General features: G+C 43.3%; 1 protein-coding gene across 1 annotated transcript in view; it reads left to right on the top strand.

Annotated features, from left to right (window-relative positions):
- CNTNAP2 (contactin associated protein 2) overlaps nt 1-19,550 on the top strand; it is a 1,944,007-nt gene that overhangs the window by 1,708,783 nt on the left and 215,674 nt on the right. Inside the window, exon 16 of the mRNA XM_032304549.1 lies at nt 762-932. Coding sequence (XP_032160440.1) covers nt 762-932 — 171 coding nt within the window. The remainder of the gene's footprint in view (nt 1-761; nt 933-19,550) is intronic.

Raw genomic sequence — 19,550 nt, 5'->3', positions numbered from 1 at the left:
TTTTTATTTTGTCCTGTAAACTGCTTTTCTGCTGTGGACACTGGCCAGGATCGAACAAGGAGGGGGAGGAGTATAGAACTCTGTCTTCCGAATGGGTTCAAGGGTAGAGGCTAATGGAGAGCCCGTAGGTGGGCTCCGCTCAGCACTCCGCACCTGAAATCCCCAGGAAGGAAGAGGTTGGCGGGGGAGACATTCCCTTTACAGCAATGAGCCTGTGGAGGTTTAAATGGGAAGGGTGGGCAAATGATGGCCTTCCCTAGTCATCCAGCCTCTCCTTCGCGCCTCTCTTCCCAGAGCTCCCCCCTTCCCCACGCTGTATCCCTGCAACACCTGTACCGGGTGACTGAGCAGTCACTGGTTATTCAAAGGTGGACGAGAAGCAAGAACAGAATACCAAAGACCCCATTCCTGTTCTGTCCCTCTAGGTCTAGCCCAGATGCTTCTTGCACCAAACCTAAGCCATGTCCCTCCATGTTGTCCTCTACTGGCACTTACTCCCTAGTGTCCGTGCCTCCACGGCTGCTCTTGGTAGGAGCCCCAACTCTCGATCATCAATAAAACACTTTCTTACACACACCTAGAACTTCAGGAAAGTCAAAAATAAGTTTGTGGGGATTTTGTGCAGTGATATGCAGCAGGATACAAGGAAACGAGCCATTGCCAATGGAAACTTGTTAAAACTCAAGAAATGGCTCTCTTTCGTTACTCCCATGATCAAGGTATAAACTACCCTGTTTTTGTTTTTGTTTTTTCTCCCACAGGGAATTACTGGAATGCTGCTTCCTTCCCAAATCCATCTTCCTACCTGCACTTCTCTACTTTCCAAGGGGAAACTAGTGCCGACATTTCTTTCTACTTCAAAACGTTAATCCCACGGGGAGTGTTTCTGGAAAATCTGGGCAACACGGATTTCATCAAACTCGAGCTGAAATGTAAGTACAAACTTCCTGTCAACTTGTCAGTAGCCTCTCTTGGTACTTCCGGCTGATCCTGACCCTGATTACGTGGTGTCATTGGCTCCAAACGTCAGTGGTCGCCTTCATTCTGGCAGTGGTGCTGGAAGGTGGATACATGAACTGGAGATAGACCTAAGCACCCCGCCTCGGACTGCTCCCAAGGAAGCAGGTGCATTCAGACATTCCGACGCAATGCTATCCAAGGAAGAAGTTGAGAGAGTAAATTGCTCCCATCACACGGGGAAAGATTGCTTATTTAGAGTTTATATGTGTGTTTCCTTTCCAAGGATTCGGGGGTTAAGAGGAGACAGAGGATTGTGTAAAATGATCAGGAGTAAAACATAAGACAGTGGGAGGAGTAGTACAAATGAAAAGAGGGATCATAAAAATTAATGTCTGTATGAGTTAATGATGCAGCGTAGACACAGCATGGAGTTCTACATAGAAACTTTCAAGTCTGTAGCTTTCCAGAAGAGGCCCCCAACCCACACACCCTCTAAAGGATTCCGTTCTGAATTTATTTAGCTAAGGGCGCAGAAACTAACATCGTCAGAGCAAGTGGCAGCTGCTTTCCGGCTCAGCTCAGCTTGCCTTGGGTCCCAAAGACACTTCCGAGGTCATGTGGCTCAGGGAATGCCATCTGTGGAAGGTGGGGGTGCGCTGGGGGTGAGCAGGGAGGGCAGTTCTCATTATTCCAAAGCCATTTTATCCTCGGGGCAGAGGAGCAGCTTCCGGAATGTACAGTCCACACGCTCCCACGTGTGGTGAATATTTGCACACGTCAGGCTCTTCTAGCTGTTCAGACCAAGAAAGAATCAGCATAGATGACAGAATGTGGACACAAGTCAAGGTCCCATCTCTCTCCCCAAAATCTCGGTGTCCCTTCCCTACATCAAAGTGTCTCCTTTCTCCCAGTCTCTGCCCTTTATGCATCATGATACCAGACCCATTTCCCAGAAATATCTGGTGGCAGGTTTTTCTCATTTTGTAGTTGCAATTATGCAATATGGTCTTTTAAAAAGGGAATCTCAGGCAAGTTATTTTTTTCTGCTATAATCCCGTGGGATTCTTTTGGTAAAATAGTGAACTGTGGTTATCAGTCTTTGGAATTTATAGTCTTGGGTCGAAATCCAAGTCCTTGGGTAAATTGCTTCATCTCTTAGAATCCCAATTTCCTGATCTGTAAAATGGGGGTGGTAATTTGTGGGGCCATTACGATAATAGAATATGGATACTCATAAAGCATTTATTTCAGTATCTAGGAGGTATCATGATCATATCCCTGGGGATGCTCAGTATAGATGTAAAGGAAAACTGAAAATATTCTAGCTCTAGAATTAAAAAGTAAATAGTCAGGGACATCTGGCTGGCTCAGCCAGTAGAGCCTGTGACTCTTAATCTCAGGGTTGTAGGTTCAGACCCCATGTTAGGTATAGAGATCACTTAAAAATAAAATCTTCAAAAACAAAAAAGTAATTGAAGAGCCATCCTCTCTTATGTGAATTATGGATTAGAGTTATTTTAAAAGGATTTTCATTTCCACAGTTAAAGTTAATTGATTCAAACTATTTTCCAACTTCTACGTCAGTTGGATTGTATTTTAGAAATACCTGATGGCAAAAAAGAAAACTGATGATCCATGTTTGAGTAGCGCTATATGCTTCTATAAAATTGCCTTGTCTTTGTTTTGTAAGCCTGTGCCTGGGTTGGAAAGCAGGCAAGCCAAGTATAGACAGAGCAAGGGTTTCTACTTAGCACCTGCATGGTAGAATTTCAGTTATTTCTGATGATGAAACATCTTCAGAGATGCTCCAGGCTTTCCATCATGTGAAAGCTCCATGCAGAGGGAGAATGATGGCCTTGTTTTGTCAGAGTGCTTCCCGCTGGTCAAGAAGGATGGGACATTCAGACCAGAGGCTGGCCTCCACTTGGAGTCTCCGGAGCTTCTGCCAATTCCTAAGGGCAGATGTGAGATCCCCCAGTGGCAGAGACATCAAATGCCCACCCTGCTAGAGCATCTCCTCTAGGTTGCTTGGAAAAAAGGACAGGTTTCTGTATTTGAGAAAAAAATTTCTCAAAGCAAACAAGAAACAATGGTTTCCTAAAGAACATAGAGGAAAAATGGCCTGAGGAAGTCTTGCTGCTGCCCTGTTTCCTGCGTTACTCCAGACTCTTCTTTGGAGGAAGCGAGGGCCGTGGGTGGAGGTGACACGCTCTATCCCCACCCATCTCGCGCGCATGGCTGAGGTGCTCTGCACACCTCACTGGTTTCCCCACCAGGAAGCTCAGGAGAGATGGCTCCTGGAGTGAGATTTATAAAAAAAACTGTCTCTGCTGCTTTTTCCCCCTTTACCTCGGTAGGTTTTCTGATCTCTTTCTGATAGGAATTCAGATTTTGTTTCTCTGCTTGTGTCCCCGAGGAATTTTGTCACAGTTCATGCCTACACAGTTCATGGCTTCCAGAATAACATTTCTGTTAATTAACTACATCGTGCCCTCCTGTCAGGAGTAGAAGATTCTTGACTCTGGGAACAGTGAGTCAGTTACACTAAGTTAATGAGATATCATCAGCATCTTACTGTGCAAGGCAGAAAACACGTAAGATAAAATTAGATGGATGTTACTCATTAGCATACTCTACAGGTACAGTTTTAAGGCTATATTTCACTTAATGTCTGTATGTGTTCATTCATTCAGTGAGTGTTCATTGAGTGCCTACAATGTTCCAGATGCTGTGCGAGGTGCCGAGGGAACATAGTCAAAAAACATAGTCATGGCTCCCTTCCCTCAGAGAGAAATCAGAGTTCTTTTTGTTTGTTTTGGAAAGTAGACAAGTAAACCAGTAGGTACCATAATAATGAAAATAGCTCGGCTTTATTCAGGCTCACTGTGTCTCCAGCACTGTTGCACGGATTTTATGTAAATCATCTCACACCCTAACCAACCTTTGTCGTGGGCAATACCATGAACATCTCTGCCTTATAAATGAGGAAAATGAGGCACAGGGCAAGTAAGTGGCCAAGATCACCCAGTTAGGAAGTGGCAGGGCTGGTGACTGACCCCAAACATTTCCCGTCTGTCCCAGAGTCATTGCCATTAACAACAGACGGCACCACCTCCCAGAACACACTGAGGAGGCTGAGAGCTCCGAGGAGGAGGACCGAAACTGACCAGAAGACAAGGGGTGCTTCCCAGGGAGTGTGACGCTTTAATTAAATTGTGATGCCTGAGCAGGAGCCAGTAAAGTGAAGAAGGTGGGGAGAAGTGGAGATCGGGAAGGAAAACGTGGCAGGAGGGGCACACCAGTGGGTGAAGCTGTGGGGGACAGAAGCTAAGAACTCAGCAGGGAGTGGCTACAGCAAGGATCCCATGTGTTGGGGAGCAGAGAGCTGGGGACCGAGCACTCCATGTGCTGTGGGCTCAGGGGACAGATTTCGTTTGACCTGTCCCTGACAGTTACAGTGAGCAGGGGCAGAATGCGATCAGATTCGCATTCACCGGAGAGAAGATGGAAGGACAGACAAGAAGCAATGGGAGGCCTATATTAAGACAGAGGCGGGGGAATGAAAGGGGGAGACAGCAACATAGGGGTAGAGATATGAGAGACCCTGAGGAGATAGAGTCCACTGATTTTACCAAATGGCTGTGAGGATGAAATAGAAAGGAAGGTTCTAGAATGAAACCAGTGTTTCTGGTTTTGACGACTGAGCAGTGGAACACTTGTACAGGTATAGGCTATGGTAGCGTCTATCCCGAAGGACACGTCTAAAGGCAGGATTCATACGAGTCTGGATCCCAACAGAGAGGCCAGAGTCAGGCATACTAACAGCGTGAGAGTCACCAACACTAAGAGAACCATCAGGAAATAAGTATCTGCTGCCGTCTGCATGAATGAGATGGCCCAGAACAAATGTATAGAGACAGGGAAGAAGATGTCCGAGAATGGGACCCACATTTAAGGGATCGAAGGAAGCAAAACAGCTTGTAGCAGATGAGCAGAGAAGTAGGGAGACAGTGATATCCCAGGGATCACATGAAGACAGGATTCCAAGAAGAACAAAGAAGGAGTGTTTGGCACTCCCGGACTGAGAGGTCACCAAAGTAAGGACTTAAAGCATCTGTCGAGTTTAACATGTAGTGGTCACTGTCCAAAAGGAAGAGCCTGTGGAGTGAGTGGAGGTGGATACAGGGTTCCGGGGCCTGCGGGTTGGTTTGTTTCCGCAGCTGTTGTATGTGGTGGAGACCTGAGCTCCCATTATAGTGAGGAGGAGAATCTGGCAAATGAGAAGAGGTTGAGGGAATGGGAGAGGGGAACTGACTGGGGTGTGAGGCCCCGAGGAGGTGGAAATGAGTGCGATCCAGAATCCACACTTCTGAAGGAGCCAAGAGAGACAGGTCAGAGTGAGGAGACAATAAGCCATGAACGTGAGAGTCACTTTCCAAATCAGAAATGATTTCGTGTTTGTTGCTTTTTGTTTGCTTGTGTGTCTGTTAGTATTTTTAGAGATGGCAGAGGGGTGTTTCCCTGAAAAGATTCACTACCACCGTGGATAGATCCATGTAGTCTTTCAGAGTTACCCCTAGGGAACAACTTGACTTGTCTAGAACCCTTCTGTGGCTATGATAGTGATCATGACCATGGTCCCATCATTAGGCCACCATTTACAGAGCACCTGCCAGGGCAGAAGCGTGGGTAGACCTCAGAGGATCTAAGATGAAGATGACAGAACCCAACATCTTCACAGGGAAGGAGACAGGCACATTCATAACAGTACGGATGCATGACTTCACCGAACCTTTCTTAAGTTCTGGGCACTGTTCTAACGCTTTTGTAGGTGGTAACAGTTCTAGGTTTTATAGCAAGTTTTAGCCACGTTTTGCAGAAGAGGGAACTGGGGCTACGCAGTCCCACAGCTGATTCCAGATAGTGTGCTTGTGATCATTGAAATACAATAAGTGAGTCACAATGATAGCCTTAAGGTGCTCTACACTTCTAGAGGAGAGGTTAGGAGCCATTCCTGGGGATGAAGAGGAAGATGATGCTTGGTTTAGGTCAGGAAGAGCGGGCAAAGATGTTAGCTGGACCAAGGGGAAAGAATTCTAGGAGGAGAAGACAGTGCAAACAGAAGCATAAACGAAAGTGTCGGAATGGGGAGCGTGACAGGTGTGTGAGAACTACAAGCACTAGGCACTGTGAACGAGTGTGACGTATGATACCAGCAATGGAGATATTTTGGCCCCAGATCCGATTCTAAATATGTAACGGTCTAGGTATTACAGCCAATATTTATTGGCTCCCCCATATGTGCCAAAGAGGACCTCAAGAAGAATAAGAATCAGCCCCATCCCAGAGGGGCACACTGTCCAGTGGGAGAGACTAGGATAGAAAACAATATTTGGGGCAAGATGAAATAAACATTAGAAGCACAAGTGATAGACAGTGGTGGCCCAGCTGTAGCAACAAGAAAAGGTCCTCTAGACATTGTATCATTTTAACTGAGCCTCAAAATGAATGAGAAAGAACATTTCGGGCTCAGAATGCCAAAGTCTTACCCCACACCAGGGAGGGGGGATATGGAGCATCTAGTACCATTGCCTCTCCAGGGCCAGAGCACTGCCCGGAAAACAACAGAGGCCATAGGAGTTTGCTGAGCAAATGAGATGAACAGAGGAGGTGCTAGTCTCCATGGAGAACCATGGAAAATCTGGACGGGGAAGGGGATCACCACGGTGGAAGGGCAAGGACACAGAATACACTGAAATGTGGAAGGGAAGATGATGGCTGGTGGAATTCTGGAGCTGGAGATCTCACAGGAAAGCAGCTGGCGTGGTAAGAAAGTCTGAGATGCATAATCTGGCCCTGCAAGGGGGATTGTAGGTGGTGTGGAAGGGCTGTGGAGAAAGTCAGGGCATGACGAAGAGGCCAGAGGGTTGGCAGGTCATGCACATCACCGCTGGGGCCCCGACTGGTGATGGCAGTGGGTGGAGTGGGCACGGAGCCTGTGAGCCGAATGTTCCGGTCCTCGGAGCCAAACGATGACAACAGGAAGCATGGGAAAAGTAAGCTTGTGTGACAGGCGACACGTTGCTGAATGAAGACTCTGGTGCCATAGAACATTGGAGAAGCACTGAAGAGCGAAGAATAAGCCCAGCTGCCCCCTCGCCACCCTGCCTACCACCTGACGTCCCTGGGAGAAGGGGCTGCTGCACTGCAGTGCTGATGGTACAGTAGGTTCCCCGAAGGTGGGCTGCAGTCAGGAGGCTGTTGGCACTGTCTGATGGTAAACAGTGACCATGGAGGCAATTTTCTTTTCTTTTCTTTTCTTTTTGTAATTGACAGATGATTGACATATAACATTGTATTAGCTGCAGGTGTACAACATAATGATTCAGTATTTTTATATATTACAAAATGATCACCACTGTAAGTCTAGTTAACATCCATCACCTTTGATAGTTACACATTAAGTTTTTATTTTTGCTTAACAATTTAAAAGAAATTTCAGAGGAAACAGTGGGGGGAAAATGTTTTCTTTTTGGACACAGTGGAAAATTTTTGAAGGACATGTTCACTGACCAGGAAAATTTCAGGAAAAGCAACAGAAACTGTTGTAATATGTTAGCATAAGCTCCTGTGTTCACCAAGTTTGAGCTTTTTCAGATATCAGGCTGAGCTGGAGAAAATATTTGCATTTCGCAGGAATATCTCCACAAAAATGTGGAGGCAGCAGTCTAATGTCCTGCTAATCTTAGGAAAAAGTATTAAGGGAAAACTTTCATTTTCCAAGATGCAGCCTTCTGCAATACACATGCTCGAGAAAGTCAGAGAGAAAATATTCTGCAATACAGAGAAATTGATGAATCAGAAGAAATAAACTAACAGCAATTTATCTTCCACTATTTCAGAATTGGAACAACTTTTTTTTTTTTAATTTTTTATTTTTTATAAACATATATTTTTATCCCCAGGGGTACAGGTCTGTGAATCACCAGGTTTACACACTTCACAGCACTCTCCAAACTTCACTAATATAAACATGAAAAATGTCTGACCCCACTTAGCTGGACTGTTTTGCCATGGGGATGCTATTTAGGGTTTTTTTTTTCTTTTATAGATATGGTGAGTTATTATTAATACAAAGCAGATGTTAGCTCCTAATTAATTTATATTAATTTTCTTTTAATTATCTAAACCAACCTGGATTATCCACATAGATTTAGGAAGAATTTTAGTGGTTCTACTACTTTGCAAGTCTAGCTATGAGTTCAGTCTCTATGAAAGGTTTGGGATCTTAAGAATGATTCTGACTTGGTCATTAAAATACATAAGGAAAAAAAAACCTAAGGGAAAAAAATAAATCAAAAAAAAAATTTAAAAGCCTGAACATTATTGTGATTCTTTAATTTAAAAAATTCTCTATCTTTTGATGTAGTTTTTTTATTTCTATTATAGACCCCCCCAAAAAAGTTCAGAGATGCAATTTTAAAGAGGAAATTTGTGCTACATTAAAGCTATATAATGTATTAGCTGTTTGCATTTTAAGTATTAAAAGATAGACAAATAGTAAATAACAAAGATTACATTTACTCAGATTTCTTTGCCATTCTCCCTGAAGGGAGAGTCCTTTGAATTCCTAGAGTTATAAGGGTGGACTGTAGAGGGGTATGTCCTCCTGATATGAAAAACTATCCATCACCTTGGTGTTATGGGTCACATCCAAAGAGATAGCTTGTCCCTCCACTGGGACTCCACTTCTGCTCTGAAAATCAGGTGGAATCCAGAACACAGGCTCTGGAGGGCCTCCCTGTGGGCTCCTGTGCCCTCAGAATCTCCACTGTAGCCTCCCAGCCCATTTACATAGTCAAAGTAAAGGCATTTTAGGACAATAAAAAGTAAGTAGATGTTAAGAGACGGGATTCCCTCGCAGACATTACGTTGTATGTACGTTACAACATCTACTGATATCTTTTACGTGACATTCAAAAATAGGCCACAGTAATCCACGGAGATAGAAGTCAGAACAGTAGCTATCTCTGGGGGTTAGGAATGTTGACTGGAAGGGGGTTCAAAGGAGCCTTCGGCAGTTGTGGAAATGTTCCATATCTTGATCCAAGGAGTGATCATATATGTCAAAATTTACTCAACTGAACACTTAACATTTGCACATTCTACTGTCTATAAATATACAGTAATGGAAAAAAAAACCCTGCTGTGAGAAAATCTGGAATGATTGAATGACAAAAAGAAGTTAATGAAATGATTTTTCAACAAGAGAAATCAAGACTGGGATTTCAGGCTGAGCGACCCGAGACCACTTGCTTTACCTCCCCAGATGTCATCACGTTCCCTTGGAAAATAAAATAAGCCGGACCATCTTTAAGGGCTCTTCTAGCATCAACAATTCTATAAACCTCCCGGAAGCCATCAGCATCACCTGTGGCTTGCCACCTCCCATTCTAAGTGAACTCATAAGGAAGCATTGTCTTCACTTTCCATGCCATGGTTCTCAGTTCTCCTAAAGATGACGGGAGGACAGTTATATGAGAACAAATGATACCTGCTTCAAATAGATGCAGCCTCTGCACATGCTTCAACTAAATGTAATTAGGAGATTTCCCAAAATCAGGGAGCCCTACTTGTAAATTCTAATTAAGGATCCATCAGAATCACCCAAGGTACCTCAAGCTCAATATGTCAAAATGAAAATCCATCATCTTCACCCAAAAGCCCTCTCCTGTGCCCCCCATCTTAATTAATGCCATCACCACTTTCTTCATGCTCCAGGTTAGAAAGATGGAAGTCATATTTAATGTTTCACTGATGTCCCCACACTAGGTAGACTGTTTATCTTGACAGAACCCTCTATTTTTAATATAAAGCAATGTTATTCTGACGTTCCTGATGGTATGTCATCATACCAGAACAGTCCCAGAGAAAGCATCAATTCCAACGAGTTGCAAAAAGATGAACGAAACAAAAATGCAAAGATAATCAAATCTTTTCAAACTTCTCTCTTTATCCCCCATGACGGCTCCTTTAGCTACAATGCCTTGGATTCTTGATTCAGAGGGCCTTATATTTTTTCTCCCTCACTTCTTTCCCTCCCTCCTGACATCTGCCCTCCCCAGTGAGGACAGATTTCTACAGATCTGTCCTGTCATTCCTTTTCTTACACACCATGATGGTTTGTCAATGCATTACAATGCAGAGTTCAAGTACTTCAGCTTGACAAATGATTCCAGACTTTAACCTAAGTTTTTAGTCTTCTTTACATAGCAACTCTGCCCCTCCCCCACCAGTATCACAAGCTTTGTTTTAGGCTCCCCCCTCCCATCTACTGACATTCTCTGGTCTCCACCCGAACTTCCTTATAACCTGCTGTGCCTTTGCCTGTTCTGGAATGGTCTCTCCCCACCTCCCCCTGTTGAAATCCTGCCCACACAAATAATTTTTTTTTTTTACCACATCTTGATCTAAGATATAAAATATACATTTCATAGAAGTCTTTCATTTTTTCTAAAAATACTGAAATTTCTACAAGACAATTCTATGCATTGCCTGGAAAATTACATAGACATCCTCATTAAGGAGCATCTTTATATACTGTTTGTCTGCATAGAGTATACGGTGGGTGTCATACTGTAGAAGAATGCTACAGTTTCATTGAGATATTTTTGTTGATAGAATGTTTTTTCTATCTCACTTTCTCTAATTCCAATGTGTCCTGTACTATTTACGGTGTGTGGTAGGACAAAAAATCTTTTCTTTCAAAAAGATGGCATGTGAAAGTGTTGAAAAAGACCAGCGACTGGAATCAGCCTGCAATCAGCCTGCCTCTGGCCAGCCAGAGGACAGCAGGCATTCTAAGAGAATAGATGAAAGAGGCCTGAATTCATGCACTCTAGTGGGAGGCAGAGATAGGAGGAAGAGTGTACTGTCATTACTCAGTAATAAACACCAGGATTCGTGAGAAAAGTAGAAATCTCTATGTGGAGTTAACATAAGATTACAGACCTTACTTCTGCCATTTTAGAAGAGAACAGTATCTGCACAGGCTCTCTATTTTCATGGAAACAAATGTCTCAAGGAGAAAAGGTTGGTGCCATTGCCAGTTAATACATGTTACTAATGCTGGTGAATTGATTCAACGAAGGATGACACTTGGGACCAATTAATTCAAAGCTGGTTAAAAGAAGAAGAAGATACAATAAATCAGGCAGCAGAGCTTCATTTAAACATAGTGAGTGACTGGGGAAAATTACTTGAAATAGCTCAAAACCAGACATATCTCAAAGGGCCAAAGACGATGGTAAGCATAACAATGCTATGGTTTTGCAAGTCATCAGACAAACACCTAAAGTAAAACCAGGTGAAAGAGGACCGGCCAACTAGATGTCAACTGGAGAACAGTTTTTTACAGATGAAGATTTCGGGGAGTTCTCTTCTTAAAGACACATTCAGCTCAAATTACAAGATAACGTTTCATAGCGATTAAGATAGGAACTTGGAGGAGACAAAGAGAAACATAAAGGCTTCCATGAATTCTCATACAGGATGAGGGTCAGAGCTGAAATTTACTATTCTTTTTTTGTTTTTGAAATATACTATTCTTACACACTTGAGGAAAAAAGACTTGTTTCTAACTCTATAATATTTATATTTTACTTTTTCCCCATGTCCTAGTTTAGGTAACTCCCGACTTACACAAGATCGTGGTATGGGAGTTCCTGAGTCGGCTCTTCGGAACCTCAGAATACACTTTCTTATAGAGATAGTCTTGTAAATGGCACTCGTATTCCATGGCTAACCGTAAAGTCTTTAGTGGTTTGTTTGTTTTCTAAGTGTGACTGAAAAGTGAAAAGTGCGCATGTCTGCTCTAAGTCTAGGTTGTAGGTTCTGGAGTCTGCTCAGTGTAGAGCAGAAATGTTGAAGAACAAAGGAAATTTCTGCCCATGTTTCGCAATGTTGAGCTTGTCCTTGACAAACCTCCCCAAGGGCAAGGGTTTGTTTGCCTTTCTGACTTTGGGGTGAGCAAAGGAGGCAGCTGCAACATTCACAGGCACACATAGGAGTCAGTCTAAGCTCCCAGATGGCTCCTAGCCCTTCTCTTTCCTCTAAAATGTCCTAGTTCTAGCAGTTACAGGATGCCACAAATTCATTCAACTATAATATCACAACCCATATATTTTTTTGATGTTACAGTGTTCTGATAGATGAGTGTTGAAACTATAATAAGATCATTATGAGAGAATTCACCCCTTCAAAATTCCAGTGGTCTGAGGGAGAAGACCCTTTGGCTAACTTTTTAACCTCATAAATAAGTGAATCAGGAATGAGAGATGTTCATGTGTAGGAACACGTTAAGCTGCTGTAATGACTAATACCCCAGGTTTTGGCGACTGTATGGCGGTCTAACACTCATGCTCTGCTCTATGAAGTTCTTGCACAAGGTGACTTGAGCTCAAGGCTCCTTTTGTATTGCGGCGCCACCATCTCATGGAGCCTTGGCTTTACTAAGCCCAGCTGGCAGACAGAGAAAGGCAGGGTGGAGAAGCCTTGTCTCCTATCCACACCCGTCCACACGCTCCCGCTCTCATCCCATTGGTGGTAACTGGTCACGTGGCTCCACCAAGATTTCAGAGGACTGGAAAATGCAGCTCCTGGATGCACGGTGGCTTCTTGGAGGTGACTGTGGAAGGGAAAACAGAAGTTTTTCTCATGAAAAATTACCAGCGTCTGCCACAGGCACCGCGGCAGTGAAAAGGAATCGGCTTTCACCTTACCTAAACACATAGAGGCAGGTTCCAGGAGATGCAACATTGGATCTGCCTTGGAGGATGACAGGGAAATAAAGGATATAAAGGCATTTTTCCATAGAAAGGCATTTTGCACAGGCAAAAGCAAGTAGAGGAGGAAGATCGTGGAGCATTTGGGGAATTGAAAAGAATATAGTGAAAGCCCAGGGACCAGTTAAAAGATGCTTTTCATTAGAGTAATGACCCGCCCACATATCTGTGTTAAGAGTTTGACAAAAGAAAGCTAGCTGGCCCCAACGCCTCTTGGGAAATTATTCATTTTACTTGCTTTTGCGGATAGTGTTAAAATGATCAAATTTGGTTTTCTGCATCTCTGCATTTGATTCCTGTGATGAGAACTGATGAGAATGCCAAATGACTTCTCAGGAAGAGTGGTTGGTACTTAGTATTCTGCAGGGTCTTTCTGGGTAAGTGCAACCAGAGCCAATGAATAATAGAAACAGTGTATATCTGTCAAGTGTAATTATAACACTGAATTATGCTCATCTTGCATTCCAAATCCTGTATACATTAGTTTAAACAACGGAACATGCGGGCACTTCAGACCTGTGAGGATTTTACTTTGAAAAATAGCATGCCCTTGTTTTTAGCCATTTTTAATAAGAAAAAAATTCATACCTTGTTCAAAATTATTTTATGGTACAGTTTGACCACACTCTCCCTCTTTTTTAATCTCCTCAGGTATCTTAAAAATAGGAGAGAACTACGGAGGAATGTTTCAGTCCACTTTTAAATTCCTTCTAATTTTCTATATTTAAATGAAATCTCATTCTTTGCATTTTGATGAATCTCTCTGATTAAATGCTCATTAAAATTATAGAATAGGGTTGCTTAAAATGTCACCAACCTTTGTTAAAGAGTGGAAATTATCAGATTGTGACTTTTAAAAATTATACAAATATTGTTGGTTTATTGTTAAATGATTTAAAAATCCAGGGAAGCAGAAAGAATAAACAACAACAACAAAAAAATCAGCTATAATCTCATATTCTAGTATACTTACCAATACTCTTTTGGTGTGCCATTTCTAAACATTTTTCTATGTGCTTACATAGGATTTTTTACAAAAATAAGATCATATGGTGCATACTGTTCAAAACCCACTTGTTTCATGTAATGATATTTTAGAAGCAGATTTTCATGTCAGTTTTTCTCTTTTTTCTAAACTCTACAACAGTGATTTCTTTTTTCGGCTGACAGAGACTGTATCAGAATCTCTAAGAGAGTGTGTGTAGTTTGGAAAACCGTTATTTTATATGAACAAAACAAAACAGAAAAGCTATTGGTTTTGTTCTGTAATCTACAGAACGTAATGCACAAAAAAATTATTGTTGGGTGGGGATACCTGGGTGGCTCAATCTGTTAAGCATCCAGCTCTTGGTTTAGCTCAGGTCATGATCTCATGGGTTATGAGCTCGAGCCCTCCCTCGGGCTCTGTGCTCAGTGGGGCATCTGCTTAAGATTCTCTCCTTCAGCCCCTCCCCCAACTTGCACACTCATGTGGGTGTGTGCACGTGCTCTCTCTCGCTCTCTCTCAAATATATAATTAAATCCTAAAAAAAAAAAATTGGTGGAGTGTTGATCTGAGATACTCAGGAATATGTTTTATTCCCCACTAACCTCCCATATCTGGGCACATCAGAATCTGGAGATGATAATCAGATTTTTATGTCAACAAATGGAAGTGTGGGTTATAAAAAGATTGGAAAACAGTGTCTCGGTTGCCAAGAGTTTCATTTAACCAATGATCCTTTATTGTTGGGCTTCATTTTGAAAAGGTAGATTTTTCTCACGTCCTGATCTACTGGCTTCCCGTTGTGAATTCCCAAATCCATCATCCCACACGACAGTAAACCCCATACTTTCCGTGTGTTTAGGGCTCACTCACATATCACAGCATGAAGCAGACCCATATGAAAATGAAGGACCTCATTTGGGAAGGCCACACAGGGATGTGCCCAGGAGGACCCTGTTCCATGCTTGTTCTGTACATCTTCCAACACCTTGTTCACCTTCTAGAGGGTACATGAAACCAGTCTTAGGCAGAGTCTGACCAGCCACGCAAACCCACCTGCAGCTGTGCCCTGAATGGAGTGATTCTAGAGAGAAACCATGTTCCATTTGCTCAGCAAATCATGAAAAAAGGAAACATGGTTATTTGAACTTGGTATAAACTGACCCTAAAAAAAGCATTCTTACAGGTTTTCTCTGTGCAGTCTTTAGGGAGCCCAAATATTTATTTATGCAGTATAATCAGGAAGGTTGTGTTTTCAGCTATTATCATCAGAAATAAGGGAAAGGGAAGCATGCCATATGAGGAAGCACTGTTACTTGGTTCAAGCAGAAATTTGGTGGCGCAGTCCTAAGGGCCACCATGAAGTGACTTCCAGTCATTTTTCAGAGGTAGAAATATATGACTTCTGGGTGTGTTTACCCTTCTACCCTATTGATAGAGCATTTATCCTGAGAAATTTCAACCCTGGGATTCTGTGATCCTGTATTTTTAATATTCAACCCCAAGTTTCCTCGTTTCTACTATTCCTGCTACGTAGAAGATAATGAATGAGTTTTAGTCATCATAGCCAGAGAAAATGAACAAGATAATTTAGGTCAGCTGTGCGCCTCTTGCAGCGAGCCCAAGGAACTTTAATAGAAGTTTTTCACACTTTAAGAAAGCTTGTTATATAAACAGTGGCTCTCCTATTCTTTTCTGTCTCTCTACATTCTCGTTTAAAGTCTCTGTTAGCCTGTGACGCAGTTTCCCTTTTTCTCCATTCCCTGCCTGTAAATACACTGTGGTTGAGGTGCATCTGGTGTTGTCATGGAGAACACAATGAATCTCTTTTTATATTCTGTGTCCATAGTGTGTAGAATCTAGAATCTTTATTTGATACTTTTTTTTTTTTTTAAGAGAGAGACTTCGTCTGAAGTCATGCCAATGCAGCATTGAAAGGTTATGCTGGATAGGAAACAATTTGGCACAAAACAGAGAGAGACAAACAGTGCCTGTGCTAAGACCTACAGTCTGGGCTGCGACTCAGTCCGTGGCAACCAGAACACAGATGTCCCCTTGTCAGTCTGACTCTGAGAGACGGATTCCCAGCCCCCACCAGCAGCCCTCTTCCGCAGCCTCATCCTCCCTCCTGTGGTCATGTTGGTGGCTTTTCCTCATTATCAGTGTACAAACAGGCAGAGCTATCCACCACCCAGCCATTTAGAAGCCCCAATTCACTAATCAACTGGTATGTTGTCTCCTTATATGTTCCAGGGTGGTTCAAGTTTACACCTGTTGGCTTTGTTCCGATTCTAGCTGTTTCAGCATACGGTCAGATTTCCTCCTTTGGACGTCACATCTCACAGCCTGTTCTCCTTGACCTCTCCAAAGCCGCACATCTCAAAGCACCTGCTCTCTCTGACATCACCTGAAAGCAACCCCATAAATTACCCCTGGTCCAGCTTCTACATTTCCTTTTATCACAAATACCCTACCCCCACAGTCACCATCTGGGACTTTCATCTCTTTTTCCAAACTGGGCACTCTCTGCCCAGCACACAAATCTCCCCTGGTTCCAAACACGAGGATATTTAAAACCTGTTGATGCGTCCCTTGCTAAGGACAGGTACTGTTTCATACCACATGTCATTTTCGAAAGATTTTTGTCTTTTTCCTTTTTCAGTCATATAGGTCCATTAATATTCAAGAAGTTATTCTCAGAAGGCAGTTAAATGCATGGAGAAAGCTAAAATTAGAAAGGCTTTGCATTTTAAAGCCGGCTCTCTGTTTTTGGCATGGCCCGTGGTCACTCCCTTTTGCTTCCTTTTCTCTGTGGATGTCTTTGTTTGTGAAGTTATTTTTTAACCGTAATAAAAAGCTTAAAGGCCAAGATGCATAAAGAGAAATACTTCTCATACTCAAGAGGTTATCAAGATACCAGAAGTTCTAAAATGAGTTCAGAACATTGATTCTTAAGCTGCAGGCATTTCCTTGAAGAATTTCCAAAAGACTTCAAATAAACTTTCCTTCTCAGTGTTCGTTTTCAGATGTGTTTAACACCAAGTGTTAGGGTGTGAATATGCATATTTGGCTCTAAAAATTTCTCTATTCACACACTATGACTATTACAAAGAAAAATGTTTTTTTTTAATTTCCTGTACATTAATATGAAAGGCAGTGCAGAGTGATTAGAAAAATGAGCCCTCTGTGCTTAGTTATAACTGGATGTCAGCATCTCACAGCCTCGGGCTTCCTTTCCGGGCTGCGAGGGCGAGCGTGGAGCTTAGAACCCATCCTCGAACTCCTCCAGCCTCAACATGATTGCGCTCAATCGCATACTTTGAAACCCAACTGGCTGTTTGGTTTTCGCCGAGAATCCAATGGCAAGCTTAGAAGGACCACAGACCATGAGGGGCTGCATGCACCTCGGACGCCCACTGCATGTTCAGGGGGTCATCAAACCCACCCTCAGTCCAACAGCTCCTAGAAGACTCGCAGAACTCGTGGAAGGCTGCTGTGCTGGGAGTTACAGTCATCACAGAGAAAGAGGAGAGCTTAGACACAGGAGCGCACAGGGCAGGAGCCACGCGACAGGCCAGATGCTGAGTTTCCGGGTGTGCTCTCCCTGCAGAGTCACAGACCCGTCACCTCCCTGGCATTGGCAGTGACAGAACGTGTGGGGTACCGCCAAGCGGGGCAGCTCCCCTGAGACTCGGTGTTCAGAATCTTTATTCGGGCTCCGATCTGTAGGATGCTTGACTGCCCCCATGACTGGCCTCTGTCTCCAGCCCCCTGGGCCACTGAACTATGTGCACCACACCTCCCCCTCCCACTGCACTGACCGTCAGCCCCCATGCTAAATCACACCATGACACTATCAGGCATGACTCTCGGGTGAACAAAGACACTCCTAGCAGGCACAACATTTCAAGGGTTTAGATACTGCTCTCCCAAAGCCAGGGGCCGCGTGGGGACCTCTCTTTAAGCAAAGTTAAACTCTTTACTGTACAGTCTTGAACATCTTTCTTTGGATGGCCAGGAAATAAACTTTGATTCTTGGGACCTTGCTGCTAGAAAGGCACTTGGTGATCAAAGCAGAATTCCAGGACCATTTTCATCAGGGACACCTGGCGCTGACAAAATGCAAACTCCAAGGTCCTGCCGCAACTTACTGCATGAGAATCTCTGTGACAGGAGCCTTTCGAAACATGCTTCTGAGGATACTGCTGAGTTTATCCTGGATAAGCCTTTGATCCTCAGGTGTCATATATTTGGAAACAACCTTTAGCATAGTTTGTTTCGAGCTGATGTCACCAGCGTATCCTGATCCTAGACTGAGAAGATCCACATTCCTACTTTATGCTTTCGAGACAGATGCTTGTAGAATAGAAGATGCCATTCCTTATGTATGCCTGTCTCCTAAATTCTGGTTTGCCTTTGGAAAATATGTGGGTTTCCTTGCTCAGAGCATCTATATTATAATAGTTTGGCCTCCTCAGCAGGAGTGTTTCTGTTCACCGATTCATTTATTCACAAACTGTGCCTACTCTGCGGCAGGCATTGTTCTAGGTGCTGAGGATCTAATGAATGAACAAAACGGAAAACACCTCTGTTTAGTGAGGCCAGGAGCACATGTATATTGTGCCAGATGGTGATTGGTGATAAAATACATGCTACACAGGTCAAAAAAAAAAAAAAAAAATCAGGAGAGAGGAGAAAAGGCAGCTGAGAGAGGGAGTCACTATTTGACATGGAAGGTTTAGGGAAGGAATTTCTAATATGATGACATGTGAGCAGAAGGGTAAAAGAGCAGACACATAATTATTTGGGTAAAGCAGACACAGAGTTATTTGGGTAACAGTAAGTGCTAAGGCCCTGGGGCAGGAACCGGTTCACAATGTAGTGCACAAGAAAGCCTTAGGTGATGAGGTTAAAGGAAGACTAAGAGGAGCAGAAGCAGATACAGACACTACAGGAAGCTCTTTCAAGGAATGTGGCAACTAAGAGAGCAAAGAAATAGAAATAAGGTCAAGAGAAGTGTTTTGTAGTTGTGGTGGCTGCTCAGATGTTCATGTGGGAGTGATGCGACAGAACGCTAATGACTGCTGTTGCAGAAGAGAAGGGAAGCTTGCTGGCGCCAAAGTCCTTGTGTAGGGAAGAAAGGATGGAGAGCCTCCGGGCTACGGATGGAGCCCCGCCTTAGATAAGAGCAGACATATTCCACCACCACCACCACCACCACCCCACCCCCGCTTCTTCCTTCTTTTCCTCATCTCTCTGATTCTCGCAGGGACCATATTTGCCATCTGCCTGCCTCTTCTTGTGACCCTCTCATGTTGCCTAAATCCTTTGGTCTCCTGATGTCCACCACTTAGCCCTTCCTTCCTAAAAAAAAGAAGAAAATATACCCACAACATTCTCCACTGTAGAATGAGGCTAAAATATCTGGTCTGCCTATTACCAGTTTCATTGTATGGGTCAAACAATATTTTGTGCGGAATAACCCTACCAATCCTTAAGCTCCGTTTCAAGATGGAAGAAACAAATCATCATCAAAATTGCAACAGCGTTAGCCAGTCTTCTCAGCAAGCCCACGGTGTATACCCGGCCTTGTCTTTTCCCTTTACCTGTTCCATATTGAATGACCTAATGCCTAAGTGTTACCTCACCTGCTGAGAGAACTGAGAGCCCAAGAGTCTGCTCTTCTGGCCAGTTGTTAAATTGGTCCCTCAGTACGTGAAGCTTGGAGGTGGTTTGTCGAAAACTTGCTGAGTTAGAATGAG

This window comes from Mustela erminea, chromosome 11 (assembly GCF_009829155.1).
Source record: "Mustela erminea isolate mMusErm1 chromosome 11, mMusErm1.Pri, whole genome shotgun sequence".
NCBI lineage: Eukaryota > Metazoa > Chordata > Mammalia > Carnivora > Mustelidae > Mustela > Mustela erminea.
This window is presented reverse-complemented; position numbering and strand designations above follow the sequence as displayed.